This window comes from Lygodium microphyllum, chromosome 15 (genome assembly GCF_053477565.2).
Source record: "Lygodium microphyllum isolate KBCC chromosome 15, Lygodium_microphyllum_v1.1.10, whole genome shotgun sequence".
NCBI classification, from domain to species: domain Eukaryota; kingdom Viridiplantae; phylum Streptophyta; class Polypodiopsida; order Schizaeales; family Lygodiaceae; genus Lygodium; species Lygodium microphyllum.
Window position 1 is genome coordinate 82,711,422 of NC_141149.1, and position 20,333 is coordinate 82,731,754.

Consider the following 20,333-nt stretch of genomic DNA (forward strand, 5'->3'; position numbering starts at 1 on the left):
TGAAATTCCAAAGCAATCAGCTAACTGAAAATAGAGCTAAACTCATTCAAATGTACAGGCATGGATATACCTTCCTTCATACGAAGATCCATTAATTTTTTCAACCAATAAACCTTGCTAGCTGCAATTTTTTAAGCATATAACTCCAAGTAGTTGCCACATATCATAAGCAAATTTGAATTTCTCTACGTTGAAGAGCAAAGTGTCTAACACTAAAGCTCTATGGCAGAGCATGCAAGCTCATCTAACTCATCCCACTCATCCGAATCCACAGTTGCTTGTTTTACCCCTTTTGTTTTTAAAGGCTTCACTTGTTTCTTCTACACCAAGACATTACAGCATTTTCTTCTACCATATAGCAAAGTTGTGTGCACCCTCAAGCTTCTTAACATGCAAAACATACAAAAGATTGCTACTACCACTGCTACCAAACATGATTTACAACTCAAAAGTGACTCAAAAGTCAACAAATGTGAGCCCAACTGTCACACAAATGACCAAGGTACAAAGCAAGTATCAAACAGCGATGAAAATTCAAGTACTTGCGGAAGTTTCAGATCTGTAAATCAATTTTCAGAGGTATCTGTGCTATAGCACAACATAAGCAATAACAGCCGTATCATGGGCTAATATATCAATTTCATGAGAAAGCCCCAAATTTTAGCTGCGATTTCTGCTCCAAATGCATCCACGGGCACAAATTTGACTCCCACGATCAAAAGCCCTAAAATTTCTCTGCTCACCCCTTCTTGCTAGTGATAATCCTGTTGTACTCCAATATAGTAGCTTCTACCTTATGCTCAATAGTAAGGGTGCAAAATCCAAGATATATCACTGAAGTACCAAAATGAACCCAAGTGAATTCTCATGTAGCCTCTAATCTGGCTGCCTTTCACGATAAGGTGAATCAATCATTCAAACATCCTTTCTTGCATATCTTGCAAGTTCATAATCTCTTGAAATGCTCTAAGAAGTCTTGTATATGTTGAGATGTCGAGCTCTCCATAAGCTAGCATCCATTAATACGTGCCTTGGTGATGTGGCATGATATTATTCATTGGTGTGTTAGGTGATCGACATGAGGATACACTAGTGATTCTACAACTAGACTACACCCAAGCCGTTCATCCTGTGAAGAAATTCCCTAACATAGAAACACAAATAACATTGTACGACAAAGCACAAACTGATTAAAAAACACAATTAGGGTTAGGGTAACTCAGAGACAATGAACACAGAGAATGAATGAAATAATATGACTATTGAATATACAATGCTCATGCAATAAACACACTCTGCAATGAATGAATACTGTACCTCAAACTCTTGTATCTCAAGGATCAAAGCAAGGGTAATGAGCTGGAGAGTATGTCGTACTCTAAAGTTCCCGAATCGCAGCAAGGCAGTCTCCGGATATGAAACACCAACAAACGCAACCAAGGAAGATTAAATCTAATGCAGACAATAGTGCACAAGAGAGAAAGACTAAAAACGTAGGAAAAACTAGCAAGCAACAACCAGCATGCTGAAGTCAACTTCGAACAGTGTGTGGTAGGCTAGAAACGAGCACTAGACTATTATAGACAGCAATGGCCAGCTTGGACCACGATGTCCTCTGTGTTCGGGGTGTGGAGGCAAGCTGAAATACTTGAAATCTGCAAAAACAAAATAAGGTTGAATGGAGGGCATACCTATTTATAAAAATTTTGGGTCCTCCCAAGTGGATTTTTGCTTATAGGATACAGGCACTCTCTAGGAACACTTTTTTTAAAATAAACAAGGTTTTCTTCCTTAATTAAGCATGTTTTGGAGTTGTTTAAGTGAAGCTAATGCATTTTTAGCTCAACACCTCCTCTCAGGCCCACCAACGATGCCACGAAAAGTAGGCCAGCCAAGCCCTTTTTTTTTTGTATTTATCTTTTACCCCAAGGCGTCCCACTCCAAACGAGCCAAAGCATCAAACAAAGGGTATTGGACAAAGGGTGTGTGTCAACTGCCCAATGGCCAACTAAGACTACAGAGGTGATGATTATCTTACTAAGGGAGCCCAAGTGATTACCCCAGAGAGGGCAAGGCATCGGACAAAGAATGCACAACAGCTACCCGGCGGCTACCAAGTCCTACAAAGGCAGATGGACTCACTTATGGACTTTTTTCCTTTTTTTTTCTTCTTTATTTAGGGCTTTGTAATTTTGAAAGATTTAATATTAAGTGAGGGTTTCAAACCAGTTTTCTTCCTATTGAGTATTCATGTCCCAAAAGGGAGAGTAATAAGGTATAATCAAACCCAAGACCGTCATAAAACAAGCATACTATCCCTACCATTATTGGGTGTTTGTGAAAAAGAAAAATAGCTAAGGTGTGGGTAACACAAATATAGCAAAGATGTGAAGCAAACAAGACAAGCAAAACAAGCAAGCAAGCAAGCTAGAAAGAACTACCTTGGAGATTGCCATGTGCAATGCCATGAATATGGTGGATCCAAAGTCGACCACTCCAAAAGATTGAAAAGGGATAAATGCGCACAGATGCATGTTTACATGAGCAGAATGCCAATGCATGGGATAATACAAAGGGAGATACAAGATGTCATGCTCACGCAAAATGCAATGCAACGGTGCCACTTGGACAATGCCCTCGCAGAGAAATTATTCACTTACCCAAGTGTCCTTTTACAATCATGTCATCTTGATAGTGCTGATGAAGTTACAAATGTCCATAAGTACAATACAAAAGAATAAATGAATGAAAAAAAATGTAAGCATCATCACTGTCACTATCAAGAGAAGTAGTCGTCCTCTCTCAAACTAAAAGGGAAAGCAAGAGGGAAGCACCCTTTCCCCATCAATATGAAGAAGTAGGGTAGGTGTACCCAAGCCAATCCTGGGTAAAAGGTACTAAAGAACTGGCCAGTTGACCGCTTTAGTCAAAATATCTACAAGGCGGATAGTGCCTAGCTCAACTTGCTCTCTGAAAAAGTAAAAGTGAACTCCCACATGTCACGTCTGTGGTGTGATAATCAAACTGCCCGCAAGGGCAATAGCACTTTGGTTGTTGTACTAGACAACGGTGGATGAGGCACAAGGAAAGTAAAAGGCCGCCAATAAGCTCCTCAAGTAGATGGCCTCGGTGGTGCCATTGAAAAGAGCCTTATACTCGGTCTCGGTCGTGGAAGTCGCCACTTGTCTCTTACTTACAGTTGGACCAAGAAATGGGAGCCGTACCCAAGTGAAGAGGTAGACGCCATGGGAATTCCGGGTGTCAGGATCTCCTACCTAATTAGAATCAGTATAGCCCTGCAAACATAAACAGAACTATAATTGAGGCCATAAGAATAAATACACAATAAATAGTGCAACACACGAAGAAATGCAATCCAATGTGACATCCTAGGTCTTATGAATTACTAACTGAGAATGTTGACTAAGTAAGCTAAGTCTGGCCTAGTATGAATTAACCAAAGAAGTTTTCCTACAACAAATCTATAGGTATGTGCATCAAAGGGCTGACCTAGGGTATCCTTCGACAAGTGGACAATAGGATCGAGAGGCATGGCCGATGGCCGTGTCTGATCCATAGTGAACTATTCTACGAGCTAAAGTACGTACTTTTGCTGTGACACAAAAATACAACCCGCAAGTCCAACTATCTCCATCCCCAAGAAGTAAGACAGTAAATCTAGGTTTATTATCTCAAATGTAGTACTGAGCTTTGCCTTGATTTCCGCTATGGTAGTAGAATCTAAGCCTGTGATGAGTAAAGTCATCAATATACCGCAGGATATAGCTAACCCCCTCTGTAGTAGATATTGAATATATAAGTTCAGGTCATAAGGGGTAGAATGGTATCTGTGAGTCTGAAAGAACTCGGCCATCCTATGGAACCAAGACCGTAGTGCTTGCTTCAACCCATAAATAGATTTTGCAAGTGAAATACCTTATCCCTCATATTCGCAGAAGGACTAGAGGCTGCCCCACATAGACTTCCTCCTCCAGATAACCATTTAGGAAGGCACTCTTGACATTCATCTAATATATCGGCCAACTGTCGTGAGTGGCTAGCATGCGAGTAATAACCGAAAAGATATCAACCGCATAGTAGGTGCAAAGATCTCTTCATAATCAATACCATGCTTCTGTCGAAACCCTTGCATGACAAGGCAAACCTTTAGCTTGGTCCTTAAAATCCACTTTGTCCCGATGACTTTCTTGTGGCCCGAACGATCCACCAATGTCCAAGTCTCATTTCGCTCAATACTCTCTAGCTCTTTCTCCATGGCATCTCACCCTTGAGGGTACTGAAGAGCCTCGTGCCATACAGCCAGCTCAAAATGGGCTATGTAATCAGCTGTAAACAACGACGCAAATGATGCCTGAGGTGCAAGCCGGGAAAATCTTCTAGGTCCCTCCGGAGTGGAATCCGGTGGTAAGATCTCCGAATCCCACATGATTTGTTAGTACCACCAAGGTAACGAGTCTCGTGGAGGGGGCCTGGGAGATAAAGAAACTGTAAGTACGTCAAGAGCGAGTAGTAGATCAAGCTCAATAGGCACGATCTCCAATGATGTAGGAGGAATCGGATCGAAATCCAGTGCACAAGACTGCATGATATCCCTCTCATCAAAGATGATGTCCCTCCTAACGATCACCTTGTTCGTTCGAGGATCAAACAAATGGTAGGCTTTTGCTTCGGAGAAATATCCGACAAGATAAGGAGATCGGCTCAAGGAGTGAGCTTTCCTATTTTAGCATCAAGCGTGTGTATGTACGCACGACACCCAAAGACTCTAAAGTGGGATATAATAGGCCGAGAGCCAAAGAATGCCTCGTACGAGGTCTTCTAAGAGCCACAGTCAAGTACCAGTTGAGGATGTGCACCACAGTGTTAGCAGCCTAAACCCAAAGGCGCTTAGGGAGCTCTGCTGGAAACAACAAAGAGTGTGCCATTTCCATAATTGTCTAGTTCCGACACTCTATGACCCCATTCTGAGAGGTGGAGTTGGTAGATGTGAGCTGGCGAGAGATGCCATGCTACTGAAGAAACTCAGAAAACTTGTGGAAGATAAACTCACCACCGCTATCACTCCTTATGCAACCAAGACAACGACCCATCTGGTTATGAACCAACAGCACCCAAGTAGAGAAACATGTGAAAGTATCAGACTTATGCTTGAGAAAGTACATCCACATGTATCTCGAATGATCATCCACTATCAAAAGGAAGTACAACGTGTCGTTCAAGGCAGCAGTGGATGTGGACCCACAAAGATCAACGTGAATCAATCTAAGAGGCACCTCAACTCTATGTATAGACTGCTGAGAAAATGGGATACAGTATTGCTTCCTAAGATGACATTCTCTACAAGCATCTCGAGCTAGCTTCAGGCGAGGAAAGCCCTCAACCATCTCACGGCGAGACAACTCATAAAGAGAGTCATAGCCAAGATGCTGTAGGCAGAAATGCCAAAGACACTCATTGTTCTTAGGCTCCCGAAATGTAGCAAATGCCTAAAAGCTATGGAACACCGGGCCTTCCGCTATTGGCTCGATAAGGAAATGGGTCATGTAGTATAGCCCATTAGGTTGTGCCTCACCGCGAGCAATCACTAAACCAGTCTGAGAGTCACCTCGTTCACCCCAAGCTAAGAGACATGGTATACATTATCCAGAGAAGCCAAATCCGGACCCTTATCAGTGGCAAAACTAACACAACCTTGAGCCTGGATCTTGACCGAGGACTTGTTTCCTACGCAGACCTACCCAACTACAAGGGCTTGGGTACAAAAGATATCCTCTATAGGAGTCATGTGATGCGTAGCCCCACTGTCTACAATCCAAACATATGCTAATGTGCTCAAATGTGACGAGTGGGTCTTTGTGGTAATGTAACCAGCCTTCCTCCTCAGATAGCCTACTGATCTTGGACAATGCACACCCGATTGGCCCCAAAATTGGTGCCCCTTCCGGTATTTCTTTAGATTTATTGAAGAAAAAGTTGATTTACAATAGGATTCTTCCAGTACCTTTCGGTATTTCAACTCCCTTGCTGTCCAAAGTGACCCGCAAGCCTTCAATCTATTTTGCCCCTTGATTCGGGCACTCAATTGGCCTTCACCCGCTTTGCTGTAGATGGAAAATTCCCAAATTCAATTATTTGCTGGTCCCTCCACTTGAATAGGCTAAAAATAGCTTCAGCCCTGTTCAATCCAAGTCTTGGAGCTTCCAATTTCTAGCACGATTCTCAAGACTGCTGCTAAACCCTAGTTTCTACTGCATATTAAGGTTTACAGCAAAGAAATCTGAAATTTCTCAACCTCCAAGGGTCCAAATGCTGAGATCTTCGGAGCAAGGCTATGAAATGGCTAGGAGATGAGAGGGAAAGCTGTAGAGAGAGAAAATTCAGAGTTTTGTCGCGAAGAATGACTAAAAATCAGTCAAATGCAGCTGCTGCCCTGCCACAACAGCATGTAGATGCAAAGAACAGAAGAAAATCAATCATTTACTGCTGTTGCTATACCTCAACAACCTGTAGATGCTGTCTCCTGCTGTTGATTGGTCTTCTTTTGCCCCTGGCTGCCTCAGAAGGTCCTCCAATGGCTGCAAATCAGACCAGTAGCCTCTCCTCTCTCTCTCTTGCAGGCTGAATTTATAAAAATGCTTCTCTCTAGCCTCTAAAGACGTTTTTCAGTCTTGCATGGGCATTTTTGACAAGTGGCAACCTTCCCAAATGGTTTTTCCAGCATTTTTCATAATTAAATATTAATTTTTAGTCTTTAAATACTGAAAATTAATCTAATGATTATTTCAGTGCCTTGAAAAATAATCTGATTGGCCAATAATTAAATTGGCTAGGCAACTTCCATTCCCGAGTGTCTCTGCACCATCTTTGACCATCAGATTGGTATAAGGTACCGTTAAACGCCACTTCTCTAGTGCCACCAACTGACACTTATGGCCAAATGGATGACCTAGGCCAACAACTGGCACACCACATACCACCAAGTACCTGTGCGGTATAACTTATAGCAACTTTTGCCTTTGACATCCCGTGATTTCTTTGGGTCTCGGACTTGTGAATTTACTCTAATCCAAGATACACCTCACGTGTGCAACATTTACTTAATCATGTGATTATAAATTAATCCACATGATAAGTGAGGTTTCAAAAATACATGTCCTCATGACAAGTAATCTCGTCGGGAGGCAACTCACATATGTGGATGAGACTCACATCATCGGATGTCTCTACGGAGACGATGTGGGCCTCACCAAACCAGTCAGACAAGCCCTCTGGAGTTGAGAACGTTGTTGACTGAGATGGCTAACTAGTGGCAATGTGAGTCTGACCTTTCCACTGCCCCTTGCCATCACCCTGCCTCCCCTGATGGGGGTTGCCCGACTGAGAGGCAAGGGTCTGTGACTAGGGTTTTGGTGCTATGCCTCTTGCCTTTGATGGACACCCATCGTCAAAATAGCTAGCCTTTTAAAAATCTTGACAATACCTATTCCTCTTAGGTATATTTTGCCACCTCGGTTTGAGTTTAGAATGGGAGCTTCCTTGTGATTCCCTTGCTTAATTTTGTTTTTTATTTTAATTTTGATTTCGATTTTAAGTTTGATGTTGTTTACCCTTCCCTTGCTGCCACTTCTAAGAATCAACAATAAGAGCCCCCTCTGAGGGATTATTCATATGAAATTGATCGAACAGTCGTGCATAACACAATAGCTGACATTCAAATTCATAGAATGTGGGTAAATTGGGCGAAGAAACCACTTGTTGCACCAAAATGAAGTATTTAACAGCAGCTTGTTAAGAAACAAGATGACCTGATCGTCAGAGGACTTAGGAGTCCCTGTAGTGGAAAATTCGGCAAGGAGATACCAATACTCAGTCAACTTGACTTTCAAGTCATCTCGGTCAGAGATTTTGAAGTTTTGAAGCTCATGGTCAAGATTTATTCCATGGTTCTATCCTGAGCTGCATAGCGATCAGTCAAGTGTGCCCATCGCTTTGACGCTAAGTCAAAATCCTGAAGCTGAGAATGAAACTCAAGCAATAAGCCCTGCATCAGCTCGACAATAGCATAGGCATTCCTAGCCTTCCATGAGCGAACAACCTCATATGGAACAAGTGCATGATCGGGTTGGGGCTCCAACCCTTTACTATTATTATTTTTGCTAGTGGAAGCATAATTTTGTTGCCTTTTTTCCTTTTTTAATTTCAATTTTCTTTTTGAAAAAATTACTAAAAATATGACCTTTCTCACCACAATGCCAACATTTCATATTATCACCAAAATTCTACTTTTGTCAGTTAAGACCTACAACTTGCCTTGTTTGGCTCCCCCTTTCTTAGTACTATTCTCCCCTATTCTATTATACACCATAACTTGGACCACAATCACCACCTTGGCCTTGGCCTTGGCCATGACATCTACCTCTACTAGTAGAATAACCCACCTATTCAGACTTAATCTTACCGTGACAAGAAGAGGGATCCAAGAGGAAAGATTTGAATGCAATGATTTCAATAATCTAAAGAGTCTCTTCATTAAGAGGTTCTCTAAGACAGGGTACCAAGGAAAGTTGAATCTAATGCAGACGATAGTACAGGAGAGAGAAAGACTAAAAACGCCGGAAAAACCAATAGCAGCAGTCAACATTCTGAAATCAACTCTGAATAGTGTGTGGCAAGCTAAAAACAGGCACTAGACTATTGTAGACAGCAATGGCCAACTTAGACCGCGATGTCCTCCGCATCCGAGGTGTGGGCAGCAAGCTGAAATACTTGAAATCTACAAAAACGAGATTAAGGTTGAATGGAGGGCAACATACCTATTTATGGAAAGTTTGGGCCTTCCCAAGTGGATTTGTACTTATGGGATACAAGCACTCTAGGAACGCATTTCTTTTTAAATAAACAAGGTTTCTTCCTTAATTAAGCATGTTTTGGGATTGTTTAAGTGAAGCTAATGCATTTTTACCTCTACAGATCCTTGGTTATGGTACATTCCGTATGCCACCTCTTCTTTCCTAGTTAGTGATCGCATGTATATACACTGTGGTACTTTCATAATAGTCTTTTATCATGTTGTAGACTTAGTTCTTCAAAATTCGTCCATCTCATATGCTTCTCAAATAACTTTGTTTGGGCCAACAAGTAACGCAATGTTTGATGATCCGTCTGCATAATAAAATCACACACTAAAAGATATTGTTTTCATATCGACGATGTATGAATTACAACCAACGGATCCTTCTCATAAACTTGCAAACTCTTCTTTGCACCATAGAGAACATAACTCTCATAGGCTACTGCATAACCATCTTGCATTAAAACAATCCCAATGTTGTTACCACATGCATCAGACTGTACTACAAAAGACTTCCCAAGATTTGGCAATATAAGTGTTGGATTTGACATCATCTTTTCCTCCAACTCTTCAAATGGTGAAATCTCCACCGTTGTCCATCTAAACGAAATACCTTACTTATGCAAAGCATGCAATGGAGAAGCAATTTCAACAAAGTGCTAAACATATTTTCTATAGTAAGAACGTATGCCCAAAAAAGCTACGAACTTCATGCACATTTCACAAGTGTGGCTATGACCATATTGCCTCGAACCTTTGCTAGATCAATATGTACCCCATCAGCTGAAATAATACACTCCAAAATTTCCATTTCATGCAAAAAGAACTCACTTTTCTTGTCATTGATCACTAGCCAATGTTCACACAGCTCACTAAATACTATGTCTAAGTACTTCATGTACTCCTCCTCATTCTTTGAATGCACTATCATGTCATCAAAGAATGTATCCACAAATGTTGTATACAGTCTAAAGATTCTATCATCATCTAATTGAATGTGGCAAGAGCATTTTGAAAGGAAAATCATAAAGCCGAAAAGATGTCTTGAATGCAATCTTTGGTACACCTGATGACCTTATGGAAATCTGATGATACCCACTTTTAAAATCAATATGGCTGAAAATAGCTGACCCCTACACAACAATCTATCCATCATTGGTACTAGGAATTAGCAATCGATTATTGATCATGATCTTGTTCAATGCACCGTAGTCTATGCATATATGCCATGAGCCATCCTTCTTTTTGACCAAAAGCACTAATGAATAGTTAGGAGATGAGCTAGGTTGAATCAATCCTTTTTCTAATAACTAATCACTTGGCTCATAATCTGCTGCACTCACTTTGTATGGCAGCTTATTAGCAGGGCTTTTTAGGATGAGATCTATACCATGATCTTCTGGTCTTTCAAATGATAGCTACCCTGTTGGGTGTAAAGGCCCTTTACGCACTCTCCCATGTATATATTACTTCACACATGTGAACCCACCCTGACGGGTGTAAGTGTGCCGCACCCCTAAGTATAAATAATTTCTTTTATTCTTTGTGTATACCACACTGGTACACACCTATCCAACAACTCACTCTCACTCTATCACTGTCAAACACTGTTCAGCTTTGTGTCATTGAACTCCTCGATTAATATACTTGCTCTCAGCTCTCTTTCACTATCTACTTCCGCTTCGACTCTGCAAACTGGTATCAGAGCCAATGGGTCATGCAAGCAAGAAATCAGTCTATTAGGCCGTTGAGGAGTAGACAAGCAAGTATCAGGTGATTGACTGGTCAGGTGCAGCTAACGGGACAGGCATCAATAGTCGAACGGTGCAGGCGTAATGGGCCAGGCGACTGGTCGGGTGCAAGCATAACGGATTGACGACCCTAATGGGACTGGAGGCGACTGCTGCTGCGCGACAGGATTGGAGGCGTGCGACACGGCGAAAGGCTCACGCAGGACGGGGACAAGGTGTTGGGCTGCACGGACGATGGATAGGTCAACACCCTGTTTTTTTTAATTGAAATCAGAAATTTTCCCGGTTTGATTTATTCCCCCCTCTTTCAGGTGTTCACGTGAGCAAGCATAGAGCCCAAATCTGTGCAAGTTTCCCCCTTAAAATTTGGGGCTTTCCCAAAATTTGGTGCCTAACACATATTCCAATGACTTCTGAACCATAAATTGCAAATATTGAGTACACAAGCCTTAGAAATTTTGGGGATTCTCAAATGCAAGTGAAATTTTTGCTTGGTTGAGCCAATTTCTTCAAAATTGTGCACTCTTGGACCCTAAAATTTGGAACTTTTGCAAAAATCGTGAAATTTCTGCAACATTAGCCCATACTTGATGCCCGGGAAGATGTATATATGCAATTGGAGCAGATTCACTACAGAAATTTGGGGCTTTTCACATTGGTGATGTATTTTTTGAGTCGTTTTGAGACTGGATAGTAAAATTTGCAGTAGATTCACTGCTGAGTGGGAGTCTTTTTAGTACTGGACGCTTCAAATGTTGAAAAAGGGCAGCTTCTCTTGGTACATGTATTGCTGAATACTCATTATGCAGTGAAATAGTCGTAAATACAGCATTTGGGTCATTGCATTTGGGAATTTTGGTGATGTATTACTGAAGTGGGAGCTATCCTTAATGCAAATGTATCAGATTTCATTTGTGCATATGCTGTAATCAGTACTTGAGACTAGAATTTGCAACTAAATATCTGCTTCTTGGACATCTTGGAAGTACAAGAGTGTGTACTTGCTGTTACAATTCAGCAACCTTGCTATTGGCTGAAAGCATTCAGCCCTTTATTGCAGTTGTGTATTGCTGAGGATGGCACTAACAATATGGTAGAATATAAAGCCCTAATAATAGGACCGAACATTGCTAAGAGAGGCAGTATTCGCCAATTATTAGTAAAGGGGGATTCCCAATTGATATTGAATCAACTAAATGGGGTGTACACAATACGCAATCCCATCCTTTACATGTATTATCACACTACTATAGACCTGACCACCAAGTTTGAAACAGTGTCTCTTCAGCTAGTTCCATGACATTGGAACTAGTTTGCCAATTCATTAGCGAATTATGCTTATGAAGAAGACCTTTTTTTTAACTATAGTCCTAACTCTATTATATCTCTTGATGATGCAATTGGACCTAGTCGATTATGGGGGCTGGCAGTGCATCTACATCCGATACAAAGAATCTCTTTGAGATTCATAAATTCGACGGCAATGGTTTTGATCTTTGGAAAGATCGTATGTAGGGTATACTCTTTCTAAAGGATTGTGATGATGCTTTAGAAAACCATAAACCTGTTGCTTTGTTAGATGAGGATTGGGCTAAAATGAATAAAAAGGCCATTACTTACATTAAAATGGCCGTCACAGATGTTATCTTGGTTGATATAAAGGGGCTTGATATTGCCTATGTAGTTTGGGAGAAACTCAAGGCTACTTAGGAGAATACAACTCCTGTCAATCAAGTGCATCTCATGCGGAAGTTGATCAGCTTGAAGCTTGATGAGTCCAAGCCTGCCTCAGAGCATTTGAATGCCTTCACTAGTATTTTGAGTCAGTTACGCGATGTAGGTTTGCCATCTTTTGATCCTAAATTGAGGGCTATCTTCTTGCTCATAGCCTTGTCCGATTCATGGGAAGCATTGGTTGTGTCATTGAGCAATAACCCCAACTTAACATTTGATGGTGTGTGTGGTTCTATTCAAAATGAAGAGATTAGACGCAAGGCAAGTGGGAAAAACAGTGGATCAGCCTACAATGTAAGAGGAAGAACTGAAAAAAGGTATAATGCTGCAAATAAAAATAAAAATCGCAGCAAAAGCAAGGAAAAACAGCAAGATGTAACTTGTTATCAATGTAGTCGCAAAGGGCATAAAAAGCCCGATTGCAGGTACTTTAAAAAGGAACAAGAACGTAAGAAGCAAGCTAATGCAAAAGGCAAAAAGAATGACAAGGATGGCAGCTCTACCCCTAACGAGATAGAAAAAGCAAATGTGGTATCTAGTGTTGTTATTGAGAAGATAGAAGATGATAAAAATGCTGATTTGCTGGTTGCATTTTCAAATCCGCTTATTATGATAGTGGAGGACATGTATATCACTAAAACAAATGTGATAGATGCTTTGCTGTCAGCTCATGATGGTTTGTCACAATCCTGGATTGTTGACAATGGTACTTCTTTTCATGTAACTCCATTTCTGGAGTGTTTTTCTACTTATACAGAAGGTAATCTTGGAAAATTCTACCTTGGCAACAATCATGCATGTGATATTGAAGGATTGGGCACCATACACCTGGCTCTAGAAAATGGTCAGGAATTGATTATTCATGATGTTAGATATGTTCCTGGCATCAAGAAGAGCTTGCTTCATGTTGGGCAGCTAGACAGCAAAGATTACTTCACTACTTTTGGTGGTGGTATGTGGAAAATCCAGAAATGATCTATGCTAGTCACTAGAGGTGGTAAAAAGGGGACTATGTATTATCTCTACTGCAAGGCACTTCCTGGAAAGTTTGTTGCAATTGCTGAAGTACTGTCACACATGGAGTTATGGCACAAGCGTCTTGTACATATGAGCCAAAAGGGTTTGCAGGCACTCTCTTCACTTGGAAGAGTTGATGTGAAAAGCTCAAAGCTTGACTTTTGTGATAATTGTATTTTTGGTAAACATGTAAAGAGTTCATACTCTCATGGAGTCTCTCAAAAGGCATGTATCTTGAATTTAGTCCATTCTGATGTTTGCACCATGCCAATAAAAACTCATAGTGGTTTCTGTTATTTTGTGTCTTTTATTGATGACCATTCTAGGAAACTATGGGTCTACTTGCTTAAGCAAAAAAGTGAGGCATTGGATACTTTTAAAAGGTTTTATGCATTGGTTAATACTCAAAAAGGCTTAAAGTTAAAATACATAAGAACAAATAATGGGGGAGAGTATGTACCTAAAGAATTCAATAAGTTTTGTGATGATAATGGGATTAAACGAGAGCTTACAGTTCCTTACAATCCATCATCAAATGTAGTGGTTGAGCGAATGAATTGTACGTTATGTGAGAAGATTCGATGCATCCTGTCCACAGCTAATCTCTCGCAATCATTTTGGGGAGAGGCACTTAAAACCGTGGTGCACATTTGCAACCGATCTCCACATCGTGCACTTGAAAGTGCCATCCCTGAAGAGGTTTGGTCTGGCAAACCTGCTTCATATGGCCACTTAAGAGTCTTTGGCTACGAATGCTATGTACATGTACCTGTTGATAGCAGAACCAAACTTGACATGAAATCTCATAGAGACATCTTCATGGGTTATGGAGATGAAGGTAAAATGGACTATCGAGTTTGGGTTTCAAGCATGAAAAAGGTGCTACATAACCGGGATGTGGTATTCAATGAGTCAAAGCTGCTAAAAAATGTCACATCTAATGACTCGGACAAAAAGAAAGTTAAATTTCAGCATGATCAGTTAATTAAACAACCATCAGCCCACTGAAAATTCAGCTCCTTTTGATGCTGATTATGACAATCAGCATATCATTATTGAGCCTGATGAAAATGGACAACAAGGGGATGCTGAACATCAGCTTGAGCACAAAAATCAGCATGCTGAAAATGAATTACAGCAGCCGGAATTTGTATTACAGCAACCTGAACGTGCAATTCAGCAGCCAAACAATGAGGTCATTGACATTCCCTTGGATGTGGATCCATTACTTGATAACACAAATCATTGGGTAAGAAGGTCTACACATGTCAGAAGACCTATAGAAATATTCGATCCTTCTTTGGACTACATTTTGCTCACAGATGAAGGTGAGCCTCTTACGTATAAAGAGGCCTTATCATGTGAGTTAAAGAAAAAGTGGAAGCTAGCTATGCAAGAAGAAATGAAGTCATTGTACCAAAATGATACTTGGGCTTTGGTTACATTGCCAAAGGATAGAAAATCCACTCCTAACAAATGGGTCTATAAAATCAAATGTGTGGATAGCAAACCCAAATACAAAGCCAGACTTGTGGCTAAGGGCTATACACAAAAGGAGGGCATTGATTTTCAGGAGGTGTTCTCTCTTGTTGTCAAAATGACCACTCTTCGAGTGTTATTTGCCATTGTAGCATCTATGGATCTTGAACTTGATCAAATGGATGTTAGAACTGCATTTCTGCATGGTGATCTAGAAGAAGAGCTGTACATGAAACAGCCCGAAGGTTTTGTTATACATGGAAAGAAGCATTTGATATGTAAGCTCAAGAGAAGCTTGTATGGTTTGAAACAACTTCCTAGACAATGGTATAAAAAGTTTGATGCCTTCATGCTCTCACATGGTTTTAAAAGGAGTAGTATAGATCATTGCTTATATATTAAGAAGGCTGATGATGGAAGCCTTATTATACTTGTGCTTTATGTGGATGATATGCTTATTGCTGGTAAGCATAAAAGCCAAATTAATGCATTGAAAAGGCAGCTGAATTCAGCCTTTTCTATGAAGGATTTGGGTCCAGCTGAACATATTTTGAGCATGCGTGTAACACGAGATAGAGAGCAACAACTCTTATTTCTCTCACAAGAAAAGTACATCAGCAAAGTACTTGATCGTTTTTCTATGGCTAATGCTAAGCCTCTTGGTGTACCTTTTCCACCCTATCTTAAGCTTGTGCTTCAGCTTGTGGTTCACTCATGTATCCTATGGTTGCTACTAGACCTGACATTGCTTATGCAATGGGAGTTGTAAGCAGGTTCATGTCAAATCCTGGCAACATACATTGGGAAGCACTGAAATGTATCTTACGGTACCTTAAGGGCGCACACAGAAAATATATTTGCTATGCAAGGGTACGTTGGATCTGCAGGGGTATTGTGATGCAGACATGGCAGGTGACTTGGATACTTGCAAGTCTACTAGCGGATATATCTTTACCTTGACGGGTGGGGTGGTTTATTGGTGCTCTAGATTGCAAAAAATAGTAGCACTCTCTACCACTGAGGGTGAATATATCTCAGCCATTGAAGCTTCAAAAAAAGCAGTTTGGCTTGGTCGTTTGGTCAAGGATTTTGGGCTGCCCACCAAAACACCTTTACTTAGATGTGATAGCCAAAGCATTGTATGCCTGGATGTCGATAAATACAATGGAATGGTGATGAAGTAATGGGAAGGTGGTGTACAAACCGCCAGTGGAAACAGCTTAGGGTCCACCTAGTGGTGCTCTGCATTATGAGTATGCTACATACTGTGAAATGCTCATGCAGCAGGTCCCACTTGGACCCATGGAAAGTGTTACAACACACCTTAAGCAAAGGATGGAAATCCCTACATCTGAGAAGTCATGGTGTGTGGCTAGTTGGGGATAGTGAGGGGGATCCCCATCATAGCCATCCCAGGTGGAAAAGATGTGCCTACATGAGAAAAGGTAGAGGGAACTGTGTTAGAGGATGACATTCCCTGTAACGAAGACCCAAAATACAGAATGACTTGTGGAAAAGGATAGGTGATAGTGTTAAGAGATGAAATGGCCCTTAATGAGGTACCATGATGTGAAAATGGAATAGAGAATCAAAATGTGCTACGAGCGGAGATAGAAGGTCCAACTCCCAATGTGGTAGAGGCAGATGTAGAATGTAAGCCGAGGTTTTGAAATGAGTGTGATACGGCTTCAAGAGAAGAGGGTGGGATGGGAGGGAGAGAAGAAGAGTAATTAACTTGCTCAAATAAAACAGAAGATATAGGTATACTTGATTATGAATGTTTGCTTCTTGAGCCCCCTCTATTAAGATTTACATACATTTGACAATGCGGATCCTGCACACCAAAAGGCAAAATAAGAGAGAGTTTTGATTCAAACGACTCAAAAGAATTGTACAAACCTGACACAGGGATTGGCCAAGATGATGAAGATGGATGCCAATTGTCCCAAGTGTTGTATTGCCTCCATGATTAGAAAGGTGGCCACTCTCACCAACCACTCCGGAAGGAGTAGCAAAACTAGAAGAAGGGATGTCTTTTGGTCCATACTTGTTGCATAGGTACTCCTCAAACTCCTCCTCTATGAGGTTAGTGAAATCTAGAATATTTGGCATGGGTGTAAACATAGAGGGTGATGGTGAGAGTGAATATGGAGTGTCATCTTCCTCGCCAAGTCCATAATACCTCCTCAAGGCCTCCGGTGATGGAGAAGCCTGATAAAACATCACGGGGTCGCGAGAAGAAGGTGTCTGTGATATTATGATTCAATTACGAGTAGTATTGTGTGCCTTGTGCAAAGACTAGCACTCCACAATATCCACAAGATACTCTTTATAAAAGCACCAACTTTGATACCATGTGAAGAAGAGTATGGAGGTACTACTAAGGTTTGCACTGAGGAAACATGTGTATGACCACGACAGAAGCACAATGAGACAAACACAGACACAGAAAGCAAAACTCAAAACTCATACACAGAAACTCAAACACAAACAAAAGAAGGAATAGAAACAACGCAACTCTGAAGTGAATGAATTTTGTAAATGAATGTAAGAGTATACAGTGTGCCCAAGGGCAAAGCAATGTGTCGAAAAGTGATATCCACCAGTGACGGATCCAAGTGCTATGACCACCAGTTAGAGTGACGAAGTGAGAGAAACACCAAACACTGATCACCAGAGTGTAAGGAAACTAAGGCGACTGCAAAGGATGTTGCCTGATGATGTGGGCGAAGCAGCAAAATATAGCAGTAAGACGCCGCAATAAAATGCCATAGTAGAACACAATAGTAGAACACCGTAGAAAAACATTGCAATAGAATACCGCAATAAAACACAACAATAGAATGAAGTGATGGCAGCAATCGCAAAGGCTAGACAACCACGTGTGTATGGACTGATAGCTGAAATTTATACTCAAGGTTGAGAAACTTGCACAAACGGAATTAAGGCTGAATGGGGACAGCCTGCCTATTTATAGATAAGGATGGACCCTCCCAAATTAGGGATTCTTTAAACTCTCTGAAACCACTCTCCGTTTTAGGGTTTTCATTAAATTAAGCTTGTTTTGGGACTGTTTAAGTGGCTAATCAGCATGAAATGCATTTCTTAGCTCAACAGCTGCTAGTGATTATGACCATTCATATGATATGAAGCAAACTATCAATACCCCATGAGATTGTTAGAGTGCAGATAGGAGCGGTACATGTGGTTATGGAGGCCCTACTTCAATCAATGTCTTGCTTACAGAGGATATGGAAGCTTTCTAAGTATAAATATCCATGCTTGGCGTTGATTTCCTCCGAATAGCAAACAGTGGAGAGACATTGCTGGTATGCAAAGATTTGGTCATGGTTTAGGGCAGGTGACTTATAGATGGGAGTGCACTCCCGCCACTACACTACAATGTGGTTTGCCCATATCTAGATCTCACTCATACAAAACGGAATTCAGTGATTAGGTTGGATATTATCAAGATAGATATAGATCATATATATCCCCTCAAACCTCTTGGTACAAAAATGGCACAATATCAATGTCGTTTCTTACGTGTGCTAGGAGCTTTTGCACATGGGGCCATATTTTTAGCAAAGGGGTTCATTGTGAAGCCAACATATATAGATGTACACCTCTTCGCTAGGATATATAGTGTTATTGGACAAATACAAACATCATCAAATGAACTGAGGATTGAGACAAGACCCCTCTCTCATAGGGTATGTAATGCTATTGGAGAAATACAGACATCATCAAAAGGATTGAGATAGGACAGTATACACACACAACTAAGGATGCACGCATTTGCCAACTATGCCACCAAAAGGATAAATCTGAGGAGCAATTTATTGGCAAATGTACCATTTATTATAAGATTAGTAGAAGATTTCATTGCCTTTTCAAAATGGGTTTGGGCCTCTTTGTAGAGTGATGGAGTAGGAGGATCGAAGATGCCTCGAATTGTTTTTAATGGAGCTCTGGAGGTGTAGAGAGAAACTTTTGAGAGGCATGACACAGACAAAAGCAATGCCAATGAGCCAATGAGTTCTCACAGATTTCTTCAGTACTAGCTCCAAAGCTAGATTGCCAAAAAATGCTACCACTACAACAGCATAAACACACCATCCACAAGTCAAAGGAGTCCCAGCTACTTGGGCAATCACACTTTGCAAAACATGGTGCCCACCACCCCATTGCCGTGCTCGACATCCTTATCTTCAGAAAATCCGAGCCATCATCACTCGCCATTGAAGACAAGTATCTCTTCTTTACTGGACTCGATACCTTGGATCACCCCATGCCAAATATTCTCGCCCAAGGGAGAGTACATCATTTTTAAAGAGGTCTATTGATCATTTTATTGGTATAGTTATTTGTTTTCATTTGATTTTCATTGTCATTCTCAAGTCAAGATAACATGGTCAGATGTACTTACTTCTTTTGTCTCATAGGCCATCCTGGCTTTCTAGAGATGTAAATACATCTCTCTTTACATACATCATACATGTATACAGAAGCGCACCCAACTAATAGAGCCCACTGACTTGTATCTCTGTCTCTCTCTCTCTAATTCTCTCTTTCTAACATGTACATGCGATATCTATGTTCATTTTTCCATTGGTTCTGTTGATGCGTGCAGGGCGGCACCGTTCCCTCTAATCTCAACACGATTAGCTTCGTGTAGACTTTATATTGGCACTATTCAGGCATGAAGAATAGGTCGATGCCAGCCTGATGTAGCCTCGGTGTCTAGGTAGATTCCAACAGGATGCAGCTTCAACCGCTGATTGCAAATATGGCAGGTGTAGCTCATCGTAGACACTTGCCTCGATGTTCTTATCTTTGCAAAAACAAGGGCCCATATCTTGGCCCAGCTTTCATGCACTCTCTTTCTGAGTCTGCACCTTAAACATGGCCTTAGTAAACAAAAGGAGCAAGGAAGCGGAAGAATGGAGTTACCAGGACGATCTGCAGGAGCCCAGCGGCGACGGCGATGGCCTGTCCCTCTTTGCGTCTGCGACCAGGACCTCGCTTGCCCGAATGGAAACATCAAGAAAAGCAATGGACGCCAACAACAGGAAGGCAGAACGGCCTGGGCTCCTGTCTCGCGCGCGTGGCGCCTCCTCTTTTCCCTCTGCTGACGCCACGTGTCACGTGTGCCCAATCCTCAAATCCCATGGCCCCCCAGTAAAGAAGCCAGAAAGTTTCCACGAAAACTGACTGTTGGACATTTTGGTTAGTAGCTGGTGCGCTGGCAGCGCGCAGTGTGAATCATTGCTAAGCTCGTAATTTTTTTCCTGTCATAATTATTTTTTTAACGTGGGCTATGTGCACAAAAACATGAATTTCAAGATTTAATATTTCCAAAAATGCAAAGCCAGGTATCCTTTGCATGACCCGACTCTAAGGCTTCTTCTTTCTATTAGTAGTTGGCATGCTTAAAACATTGTAGACTCTCTCTCTCTCTCTCTCCACATAATAAGTAG

General features: G+C 41.2%; 1 protein-coding gene across 4 annotated transcripts in view; it reads right to left on the reverse strand.

Moving 5' to 3' along the window:
- Window positions 1-20,032, reverse strand: part of LOC148024718 (phosphopantetheine adenylyltransferase-like) — an 82,411-nt gene extending 62,379 nt beyond the window's left edge. Inside the window, exons 1-3 of one of the 4 annotated variants that reach the window (XM_087694381.1) lie at window positions 19,807-20,032; window positions 1,519-1,655; window positions 1,318-1,407 (exon numbers count right to left, since the gene is read on the reverse strand). In XM_087694381.1, coding sequence (XP_087550507.1) covers window positions 1,318-1,407; window positions 1,519-1,524 — 96 coding nt within the window. In that variant the 5' untranslated portion in view covers window positions 1,525-1,655; window positions 19,807-20,032. The remainder of the gene's footprint in view (window positions 1-1,317; window positions 1,408-1,518; window positions 1,656-19,806) is intronic. The other 3 variants (XM_087694372.1, XM_087694374.1, XM_087694373.1) reach the window with 3 other exon arrangements.
- Between the last annotated feature and the right edge of the window lie 301 nt (window positions 20,033-20,333).